Source organism: Chiloscyllium plagiosum, unplaced genomic scaffold (assembly GCF_037043375.1).
Source record: "Chiloscyllium plagiosum isolate Xiang-an unplaced genomic scaffold, Cpla_swu_hap1 HiC_scaffold_18, whole genome shotgun sequence".
Lineage (NCBI taxonomy): Eukaryota > Metazoa > Chordata > Chondrichthyes > Orectolobiformes > Hemiscylliidae > Chiloscyllium > Chiloscyllium plagiosum.
In genome coordinates, this window is record NW_028270156.1 from 53,481,749 (window position 1) to 53,493,903 (window position 12,155).

A 12,155-nucleotide genomic window follows, 5' to 3' on the forward strand; every position below is an offset into this window, starting at 1 on the left:
TTCCTGAAGAAGGGCCTGTGCCCGAAACGTCGAATCTCCTGTTCCCTGGATGCTGCCTGACCTGCTGTGCTGTTCCAGCAATAAAGTTTCAACACTGCCCACCATGAAATACCTGCCAATTTCAACCAAAGGGACGCAGACAAAAAGAACTTCCTAGCAGCACTGGAATCCACCCTGAAAGACAATGGACTTATGGAAGAAATCCAGCAGGCCATCAGACAGACAGTAGCACCAAAACTAAGCAGAAGGAAAGAAGGGAACACCCTCAACATAATGGAAGGGAAAGCCCTCGACGAACTCAGAAAAGACAGAAGTATTTAATCCTACCGGCAGACAAAGGGTGCATGATCATCATCCTGAACAGATCACAACACATTGATAAAGCAAACATACTACTTCCAGATACCAATACCTACCAACAGGTGGCGATGGACCTGACTCCACAGCTAGAAAACTGCATTACAGCAACCCGGAGGAAACTTCACAAGACAGTGAAATTAACAAGCCAGCTCTCCAAAGAATGAAACCTGAAGGATCCAACACACCCCATTTCTAAGGATTACATAAACAAGGGGACCCTCCTCAGACCCATAGTCTCACTTCCCAGCAACCCGACATTCAGACTAACAAAGGTATTGCAACGCAAACTGAAACACCCAGTAGAAGACTCAACCTACTCCATCCACTCCACCCAGGAATTCCTGAACATCATCAAAGAGACCAAGGTAGAGGACGATAAGGTCATGGTTGTCCTTTGACGTGACCACCCTACTCACATTATTAAACACCACCTGAGCCAAAAAACACTGGCCTCACTGCCAGACGAACCAAGGACACAAACACCTGACAACACCCACTCCATCAGCAAGGACAGCATTCTAAAACTAATAGACCTGTGCCTCACTATTGACTTCATTCCTTCAACGACAAGACCTACAAACATATCAATGGGACACCTATGGGATCACTAATAGCAGAACAATTATGTAGAGGTTAGAACGAACAGCTCTTCCCACGATCAGCCCAAACTTTGGGTCCGCTATGTGGATGAAAGCTTTGTCATCACAAAACACAACAGATTTGAAGAAACCCACAAACCTGAACAACATCCTTACCGTTATGAAGTTCACTAAAGAGGAAGAAACAACAGGCTCTCTTTCCTAGACATTGCAGTAAAACGAAAAGCCAATGGAGAGCTGCAGACCAGTGTTTACAGGAAAGCCACACACACACTGATCAGATACTTAACTATAGGAACAACTATTCCAACACGCCCAAATGGAGCTGCACCAGAACATTTTTTAAATGAGTCACAATACACTGCAGCACTCAGGAACTATGAAAGCTGAGGAAAAACACCTGTACAATGTATTCAGGAACAATGGGTACCCTATAAGCACAGTCCACCAATTCCTACACAACAAACCTAAACAAGAGGACACAACACATGCAGAGACTCGAGTCAACCTGCCATACATCAAAGAGACCTCAGAGATGATGACCAGACTACTCCAGCCCCTAGGCATCATGGTTGCCCACAAACCTACCACCACAATGAAACAGCCCCTGATGAACGTAAAGGACCCTGTACCAACAACCAGCAGAATGAATGTCATGTACAAAATACCCTGCATGGACTGCAACAAACATTACATTGGACAGACAGGCAGGAAATTAGCCACCAGGATACATGAGCACCAACTTGCCAAAAAAGAAATGACCAACGATCACTGGTATCCATACACACAGACGAAGAGAGACACCAGTTCGACTGGGACAACACATCCATCCTGGGACAGGCTAAATAAACCCATGCACAGGATTTCCTGGAGGCCTGGCATTAAAACCAGAACTACATTCACAAACATATCGATTTGGATCCCATTTACCAACCCCTCAGAAACAGAACTGGAAATGCTATCACTACCACAACAAACTGAGATAGAAACAGCAAACAGGGCAGAGCACTAATGCTTCACTGGAGGCTCACTGACGATGTTACCTAGCATGGTGCTGAAACATCTGAGAACAGACCTACCAGCTCAGCCAGCAAATTTACAATATAATTTCAATCTGTGCCAAAAGCTCATTTATCTTATTCTTTGAACTTCAGATATAACACTTTCAGTTCTGTATTAACCGTCCCTCTTCTCACTGCCATTCATTTGTCCAGTACTTTGAAGTTTGATTGCTAACCCTTTCCATAAACTCTATCCTATAATTTGAGGCACCAGAAGGGTCTGATAACTGAACAGACCTGCAAGGTACTTTGACAGAAAGACCTTAGATGGTAGTCTTGCCCTACTGCGCCTTAGAGCTGCTCGAAGCTTTAAGTGTGTCCCTCAGCACATAGAGCTGGATCTTGGAACATGCCAGTCCACAACACTCAGTCAGGTCAACTCCATGCACTGGAAGACCAACAAGCTTTGGGCAGATCAAAGGACCAAGTTGATGGTCCTCCAGATGCAGTAAATGTTTCTCTTGTTGTGGGTGTCAGGGAACAGACCGTAAAGCACAGAGTCCTATATCACAGAGTTACTCGGGACAAACCTTGACAAAAAACCATTACATCTCTCATCAGACATCCTTCCAGTATGAGGTGTGACAGTCTCAACCCACTCATAGCTGCTTCAAGGGGAATGTGCCAAGGCATAGAGAGTCTGAGCATATATGAAGGATCTCACAGGTAGTGCCCTTCTCACTACCTGTCAAGTGATGTCTTGGTACTTGTTGGAAAGTTCTGGCGAAAGTTCTTCCAATTGAGTTTGACAGTCTGCTCAGGAAACAACTTAATAAGATCCACCCCTGCTGTTCCTGCAGGATCTCGAGGACACCATGTGCTGACCACTTCCTGATGGACTTATGGTCAAGTGTTTATCTTTACAAATTTCTCAAAAAAGGACAGGTGGTGTCGAATGGTCTAACTTGTTGTAGCATTCCATGGCAACAAGGCCTTAACATCGGGGACAAGTAGAACTCCAATATGTATTGATACTTGGTTTTTGCGCACTGAGGATTTACACACAGCCTAATACAGCTGCACACAAAGATGGCATCAGGATGTAGGCAACATTGGGTACACTCTTCCCCTACTTATCTATTAACCTACTTTAGGGTGTTGACAGACACCAGGGAACATTTATGTCCATGCTCTAATAATGTCTACAAACTCCCTCTCAGTTCAGTCTGAGTGACAGTCTGGGCTCTCTGTATCAGGGAGAGATACCCACGTGATCAGTCACCGCTCACGCAGGATGCGCATGCGCACATGCCGCAGTGACCCATGGGAATTGTAGTCATTCACAGTTAGGCGGAACGACGAATATCATTTGCTGCTCAGGTTCGAATTCTGTGTTGTTTTCAAAATATTAAAGTGTCCTGTTGGTCTGGAAGTGGAAGCGTAAAGGAGTTATTAAATAGGAGACTACACGACCCAGGATGCAGTGCTGCGGTGTTAGTGTGTGACGCATCTTCCGCATGGGTACGTGGCCTAAAAACAGCGAAGATGGTGAGTCTCCGGCCCCGCGAGCTGGGCTCCGGCTGTTGATAATCACACGGACTCGGGGGCTGATGGAGGGGAGTGTGACCCCGCTCCGCGCTGGTCCCGACCCGGAGGCGGAGGGGAGTTTGACCCTCCCCGCTCCGCGCTGGTCCCGTCCCGGAGGCGGAGGGGAGTTTGACCCCCCCCGCTCCGCGCTGGTCTCGTCCCGGAGGCGGACGGGAGTGTGACCCCCAGCTCCGCGCTGGTCCCGTCCCGGAGGCGGAGGGGAGTGTGACCCCCCGCTCCGCGCTGGTCCCGTCCCGGAGGCGGAGGGGAGTGTGACCCCCCGCTCCGCGCTGGTCCCGTCCCGGAGGCGGAGGGGAGTGTGACCCCCCGCTCCGCGCTGGTCCCGTCCCGGAGGCGGAGGGGAGTGTGACCCCCCGCTCCGCGCTGGTCCCGTCCCGGAGGCGGAGGGGAGTGTGACCCCCCGCTCCGCGCTGGTCCCGTCCCGGAGGCGGAGGGGAGTGTGACCCCCCGCTCCGCGCTGGTCCCGTCCCGGAGGCGGAGGGGAGTGTGACCCCCCGCTCCGCGCTGGTCCCGTCCCGGAGGCGGACGGGAGTGTGATCCCCCCGCTCCGCGCTGGTCCCGTCCCGTTTACGCTGATAGTGATATGGTAATTTCACTAATGTCGTGAAGAATATAAAGATCGCATGGATAAATAAACCATGTAGTTGGTTAAAAATAACACAACACCGGGTTATAGTCCAACAGGTTTAATTAGAAGCACACTAGCTTTCGGAGTGCCGCTCCTTCAGGTGGTTGCCATTCAGTAACTTGTACACCTGGAGTCGCAGGACGTTGGTTTGGTCACTCTTACAATGTTTAGTTTTTACAAGAGAGGTCCTATGCAGACATTGCAATCAGAGGGAGGAATGTGACACTTTAAACCAACTTACCATAATGAGAAACGGAGTTTAAATTCCAGAGGAATCCTCAGCTTAGACCAAATACATCCCAGGCTGGGAAATTGGAAACAATTCTGTGTCCTTCACTTAGAAGGTCATGATTTAAGCAAATAAAGTCAATGTGAATTTGTTAACTAACGATTGTGTCTGACTAACCTGATTGAATTTTTTGAGGTAACAGTGACGGTATGTGTCTCTTCATATGAATTTGAAGAGAGCTTCTGATAAGGCTGTATGTGGCAGATTGGTTGCAAAAGTAAAGGTCTATTGGCTGTAAAGTAGGTGTGTCAAAATCGGTTTGGAGGCAGCAAACAGTTTTGTTTCTGTGACTGGATGACTGATTCTAGTGAGGTTCTGCAAAGTGGTAATTTCCTTCCTTTTAATGGTAAATACCAATGATTTTTGACTCCCAATGTAGGAGTCAGATCAGAAAGCCTGTAGATTTTACGTTTGTCATGTGATTGATAATGAAGGAAGCTATCAGTTGACTGGTAGAATGGATGGAATGGTGGAAAGTGGAATTCAATCCAAAAAAAGTGTAAGGTAAGGCATTTGAGGAAGGTTAACAAGGCAAGGAAATGCACAATACATGGTAGCATACTTACTAAACTTAGCAAACTTACTAAAACATCATGAAGTTGGTTGGATAGGTCAATAAGATGGTCAAGAAGGCTTATGGGGTACTTAAATTTTTAAAAATTCATTTGTACTCTGTGGGCTGAGCTAGCATTTGTTTATCCAAATTGTACTCGAGAGGATGGTGATGAACTGCCACTGAACAGCTGCAATCCTCAGCTAGCTAAGGCAGAGAATGTAAGAGCTGGGATGTTATAATGGAATACCTCAAATGTCTGGTTCGGTACTAGTTGGAGTACCACTTAAAGTACTGGCTGCTATCTTTTTCAGAAAAATGTCTTTGTACTAGAGAGGATGCAGAAGAGATTTATGCAAATATCACCTGGACTTAAGAATTTTAATTGGGCAGATTAAATAGGCTTGAATTGTTTCCTTCAGAGCAGGCAGCTGGGAGGAAATGTGATTTAAATGTATAAAATTTATCTCTAGATAGTGGATAGGAAGCTGTGAATCCTTCAACCAACAGGGACACAATCAGGATGTAGATTCAGGATAGGAAACAGAATTGTGGGAAATATTTTTCATCTAGAGAATGGTGAAGATTTGGAACTCACTGCTTGGAAGGCTAGCGGAGACGAAAACACTTGCAAGCTTTTAAGATTTACTTGAGGTACTGTAATCGACAGGGATATAAATCAAGAGCTTGAACATTGGAATAAACTGGATAGTTCATAGTGTCACCACCAAATAATTGCACTGAAAGGTCTCATTGTGTAGTAAATCTCTAACTCCTATTCATTGACTATTATTGAACATGTACATGGATATCAGCTAAGGGTTGGGTTGCCATTTGTAATGCTGCTTTCAATAGTCCAATGACCTTTTTTGATAATTAACTAGCCTGATACAAGGTCTGAATGTATCACTGCTATGGTATATTAATTGCACATGCATTTTTGTTTTTAGGAGCTGGAGGCTATGACCAGATATACAAGTCCAGTCAACCCTGCTGTCTTCCCACATTTGACAGTAGTTCTTCTTGCAATTGGGATGTTCTTTACTGCATGGTTCTTTGTGTATCCTTTTCAGACCATTACTGGTTTAAACCAATCATGATGCCTGTGAGACTTAATGTGCTAGCTTATTCACTTTTCACTCAGACTGAGGTTCAGCTCTAGAGCAGTAAGCAGAAGATTCTCCCATGGTTGAAATGAGGTTATTCAACTGTCACCCTAGTTTACTTTCCTAGGTGACAGCCTTTGATAGCAATTGTCATGCTAACAGGATGAACAGCTCATGCTAGACTACTAGAGAATGGGAGGTTGAGATTATGATACTTTTTTGGGGGTTTTGTAGGGAAAGTTCTTTGCTACATCAGCTAATTTCTCATCTGTCTGCTGAGCTTTGACACCATCCAAAAGCACACTGTTTACATGCTGACTACTCCCACTATGCCTAAATGTCAGCTCTGAACTCATTCACTGTTCTAAATTATCAGCCTATTTGTCCACCATCCATTACTCAGTGAGCAGAAATTCTCCCTCCAGTTAAATATTAGGAAGACTTAAGCAATGTCATCAGTCCCCGTTACAACTGTTCCCAAGTGTTACGACACTGGGTAAACCTTCCTGCTTAATTTACACCAGCAACACAGTAATCTGAAAATTTGAGGTGCCAAGAACTATTCAAAATAAAATTAATAACTTTATTTCTTAAAGTATAACAGAGAATAATTAACAATTATTTACAACTCCTTCCTCTAACCTCTCTTTTATCTTCCCTTCTATAAAACTAGTCCAATAAACCACCCCCCAATTAAGATTTAACAAAAATTCAAGTTTTCAAAATCAGCCATCTGTCGAATCTTCTATTTGGATCTTCCTGTGTCATCTTTCTTGAGGATTATGCTTCACACGTCACGGATCGATAAAGGTACCTTTTAAGAGAGCTATTCTCTGGGCAGTCTGCAGGTGTCATTAGTTTGGTAGTTCTCCTCCCAACTGTTCAGTTTTCCCTTGTTTTATACACCCAAGCATTGCATTATCATTAGCTTTTAAGATTGAGAGTATACTAAATTCAAACTTGATTGGAATTTGGTATTTTTCAGGGTATAATTTAAACTGATTGGCCTAATTTGAATCTGTTTTGTCATTTCCAGGCAACCAGCTAATTTAGCTTTTGACCAAGTGTTACATTGTTACCTTATTCAGAACACTTGGTGCTATGTCAGTTCTGTTAGCTTATAATTCTCTTAAAGGTACAGTATACCCATCTCTTCATAACACAAGCTACCAACTTCATCTTTCTCCCTGGCAACTGGTTGAGGCTGAACCAGTCTATTTACAACCTTCTCATGTTTGACGCTGAGATGAGCTATTGACCACATCTATACCATCACCAAAGCTGCTTTTGTCCACACCTGGAACATCCTGCTCATCTGTAGCTGAAACCATTGTGCAGATCTTTATTACACTGAGCTATTTAAATGCACTCCCCATCAGCCTCCCAAATTCTACCTTCTGTAAATTTGGGATAGTCCAAATTCTGCTGTCTGTGTCCTTACTAATGTCAAATCCTGTTCACCCATCATCCTGTGCTTGATTACCTACATTGGCTCCTGATAAAGCCACACTTTGGGTGTGAAAACAAGAATTTTAAATATCAAAGGGGCCTTGCCCTAACTCTGATTTAGCGATATAAATTCTTATCTGCATTTTTCTAATTCTGACCTTTTGAGCATCACAATTTTTAAGTGTTTCATCATTTCAAGCAGTCTCATCAGCTGCCTCAGCCCTGTTCCATTTTCTTCTGAAAATGTGTCAGCTGTTCTTTCCTTATATAAGGCATTCCTTAAACCTCCATCTGTGTCCAAGATTTTTTTTACTCTTATGGGATGAGGATACCCCCGGCTAGGCCAGCATTTATCGCCCATGCCTAATTGCCCAGAGCACAGTTAAGAGTTCACCACGTTGCTGTCACAATGTAGTCACTTGTAGGCCAGACCCTAAGGATGGCATTTTCCTCTCTGAAGTGCATTAGAGAACCAGATGGGTTTTTCCAATCATCGACAATGGTTGTCATTAGATTGGGATACCTGGGTCCACACAACATTCTGAGTCTCTGGATTAACAATTAATACCACTAGGCCAATGCCTCCCTGATAATTGATACTCTGTCTTGGTATAGTTTTATGGTGACTCAGTGCCAAAGATGATTTCATGATGTTCCTGTGAAACACCCTGGGACACTTCATGTTCAGGATGCTATAAAATTATAAGCTATTTTTGGAAGTGTTCAATGCTAAAGTGAAAGTTGATTCTACTCCTCAATAGTTCCTCCCTCTCATCATTAGTAGTAGTACGTTTCTATGCAGATAGTGTCGAAATTATTTTCAGAAGTATTAAGTCACAGGATGTAAAGGTCTCAAGTATAGAATGGTTCCTAGATTCCCTATTTCAGCTGGTGTTTGGAGTGGCTTGCCACATTTGACCTCTGGACTTGGGCTGTAGAAGGGGATGAAGGCACAATCAGCATATCCATGTCTGGCAGTGCTCATGTTGGCTTTGGGTGGGTTGTAGGATCAGGCTTTGACTCTACACTAATATACAGCTGAAAGGATGGGTCAAATGCTGGCAAATGGAACTAGATTAATATAGGATGGACAAATTGGACTAAAGGATTTGTTTTGATGCTGTACAACTCTGATATGTCACCCCATGTCTGTTTACACAAAGAATTGTGTGCCGAATGGCAATGAGCTGTGGAACCATGTTTCATTGTGAAACACTGACTTCAGAATAAATGGGAGATGTTGAAGTGAAGAGACTGGAATTCATTTGAACTGTTAAATTTAATTTGTGCAATGACTGTATGTACTTCTAGGAGAAGGTAGGACTGCAGATGTTGGACAGTCAGTTGTAAAATATGGTGCTGGAAAAAGCACAGCAGGTCAGGAAGCGACTGAGGATCAGGAGAGTTGACGTTTTGGGTATAAGCCCTTCATCAGGATCAGAAGCCAGGGATTTACAAGCAGATCTCTCATTTATAGAACCTTTACTCAGTAATCTTCGGCTGTGCCAATTGGCTTTAAAGGCACAGCCAGGTTGCATGGTATAATTCTTACATCCATCTAGACCATCTCTTCTGATATACCATGGTCAGTAAGGGGAAAGTTTTCTGAATGTGCAGTAACTCAATGTGATGTACAGTACTTCCACTTGAGCCCAAACTGCAGACACTAAATCCTGAACCTGTTTTCCTGAATTATTTTATTAGCTATGAGGTGACATCTACTAAATACACAAGAGATATCTACAAAGAATTGCTGATTTCCTTAGTGGCATCTCTATTCATGGGATTTGGAGTACTTTTCCTCCTCTTATGGGTCGGGATTTATGTATGACAGCAACTGTGAGTGTGCGCGGAAGGTAAGGAGCAGGTTGTTTTTGTAAAAGGGTACTTGATTCTCAGTAATGTTTTAGGGCAGCAGCATAATACAGTGAAATTGCACGTATACCACATGATATTAATGTCTTGGTTTATTAGCATAGTGTCCAGTTGTGCTATACAAGGCCCTAGTTTTTCTTTTACAACCCCACAACTACTATTTTTTTCCTGAAGATGTGCAGACTTGTCTATTGGTACAGCCTAACCTCTGATACTTTGCACAGATGTAAACTTTTAGACGTTAAGTCTAGAATGTTTGACACTGGAGAGCATTGAAGTTTATTTGTTTTCTGATGTCACGTGCATGTTCACTTTTCGGCAGGGTACCTGGATAGTGCTAGAAAGTGGGAACTCAGCCATTAGTCTACATAAGTGCTATTCCCCTTTTTAGCATCAGCGAACTTGGAATCAAATGACCACCCTCCTAACTTACAGACTTAGTAAAGTAAGCTGACCTTTTGTCCTGACTCATGCAGTTCTTAGAAAAAAGTAATTTCACAATAGATTTACTAATTTTGCTTTGAAAGTTGCACACTGTTTCTAAATCTACTTTTTCTTCTCTGTCAGCTCTGTAGGGCAAAATAGTGATTTACAGTCATGAGCTTGTCAGTAACTATCTGGAAGGGTGTTGATGAATAACTAAATGGAAATGCCTAGATAAAATGCCCTTGAATTACCCATGTTCAGAATACCCTGTTGGCAATAACAACACTCATGAGCTGCTCCAGTGTTATTTCATGCTGCAAGTTCTATTTAATTCAGGCTAGTTATACTGAACGTGCTGGGTGTTGGAGAGGGAAGGACAGAAATTGGAGGTAGTTTATCTTTTCCTCTGGTTCTTCACCTAGTTCAGTGAGTACATGGGGCAAAGAGTCTATCCTACATTCAAAAGTGTATCGTGGAAGATCAAATGTAATAAGAGTGATAATGGGAAAGACATTGAATGTTAGCACTGAGAACTTACTTGGTAAGTCGACTCCCTGATAAGGGCCTGAACCAGTCACACCAGACTGGTCTAGATCAATGTTCACATTGGTTGCTTTTTCATTGAGTAGCAGAGTTCCATAATTTGCTTTGGTGCTCTAAGAATAGGGATTGAAATAGATAACACTCAACGCAAGTGAAGACTCAGTTGTGATATGTCAGATTTTCTAATGGCAGTTCACAGCATAGGGGATAATGGCCATATTGTACATACTGAAGAACTATTCTGAGACTTGTTCAATGCAAGTCAATGTCCCTAGAATAAATGGAGAGAAGACTGGAGGGGAATATGAATGAATCTGATTCTACCAGCAGATTAGTCAGTTCAGACATACAAAGGCAAGCCTCTTTTTCTTTCTTTTAAAAAAAGACTTGAGGAAATGATAATGAGCAATCTTCATGAACTGTGCTTTCCTTTCCACCTTCTCTCTGATAGACATTTGATGTTTATATATTAACTGGCTATTTTAGACTATTGTTATATAAATTTCTTGTTTGGCTGCATCCTCATCTTTCATGTCCTCCAGTGCTAAACTACTGAATTTTTTGTTCTATAGTCTTCCATATTTAATCCCTCTCGACAGCTGAAGTCATGGTTACCATGTCCCACTCTCGAATTCCCTCTTTATACTCCTCCATCTTTACTGTTTAAAACTAACACTTTTTTTTTAAAGAGTATGGTTACCACAGCTAACCTATCCCTTGACTTTTTAAGGGTTCCTGTGATGCAGTGATAGTATTCCTATCTCTGAAACAGGAGGCCCAGGTCAAGCCCAACTTGCTGCAGAGGTGTCAACATCTCTGCACAAGTTGAATAGAGGAAAAAAAAACCTTTTTAACTCAGGTTTTGCCTTGTGGATTTTTGAACATGTTCAACATTAAAGACACTAAATACAAGAAACTGTTGTCCATTTTTAACATGTCTACCTTCTCTCCTTTATAGAAAAGAGGGACCATTCCAGCAGGAGCTCCCGTTTCCACGGTGACTTCAGCGTAGTCTCAGATCATTGGCTTTCACAGAACCAGTTTTTCAAGAGCGACTGAGTAGCACCTGGATTTTGTACAGAATATGTTCTTATAAAAACAAGAGAAAAACCTTTTGGTCTTTGTGTTCCTGTTATTTTGAAACATTTCATGCTGAACTCTTTTAGATGAGACATTTTTAAGCTAAGGGCGATCTGCAGTTCAGTTTATGTGAAATAGTGCTATGGCATACTTTTGAGAGGGGCAAGAGCATTTTCTGGTGTCCTAACTCCATTTCATCCCACAATCAAAATCAGAAAACACATTATCTGGTCATTGTCATGTTACTGTCTGTGCTTCTACAATTAGTGTATTGGTTAATGTGTTTATTTCTCAGAAGTACATAATTCATCACATCATGAGGTTCCCCAATATCTCAAACTCTGATTCAGCTGAGTAATAGCAACAAATCTCTGAATATCCTGAACAAAGCAAAGGTGATAGGCCCTGACTCCTATTCTCTTAAAAACTGGTGTTCCAGGACTGGTTAGTCCTGTATTCCAGTACCTATCGCATTTCCAACGCCCCTCCCCCAAGTCCCTCCTCCCTACCTTTTATCTTGGCCTGCTGGGCACACTTTCCTCATTCCTGAAGAAGGGCTTATGCCCAAAACGTCGATTCTCCTGTTCCTTAGATGCTGCCTGACCTGCTGCGCTTTTCCAGCAACACATTTTCAGCTC

The 12,155-nt window shown here is 42.9% G+C and overlaps 1 protein-coding gene across 1 annotated transcript; it reads left to right on the forward strand.

Moving 5' to 3' along the window:
* The first annotated feature begins 3,480 nt into the window (after positions 1–3,480).
* On the forward strand, positions 3,481–11,549 carry tmem258 (transmembrane protein 258). Its single transcript, XM_043706028.2, has 4 exons — positions 3,481–3,508; positions 5,989–6,098; positions 9,298–9,449; positions 11,396–11,549. Exons 1-3 carry the CDS (start codon positions 3,506–3,508, stop codon positions 9,422–9,424), a joined length of 240 nt encoding a protein of 79 aa, XP_043561963.1. The 5' UTR covers positions 3,481–3,505; the 3' UTR covers positions 9,425–9,449; positions 11,396–11,549.
* Positions 11,550–12,155: the final 606 nt, after the last annotated feature.

Excerpts from the sequence above, each read along its gene's own strand:
- tmem258 (XM_043706028.2), top strand. Across the intron at positions 6,099-9,297 it reads TTTACTGCATGGTTCTTTGT|CTATGAGGTGACATCTACTA; the intron begins GTATCCTTTTCA and ends TTATTTTATTAG.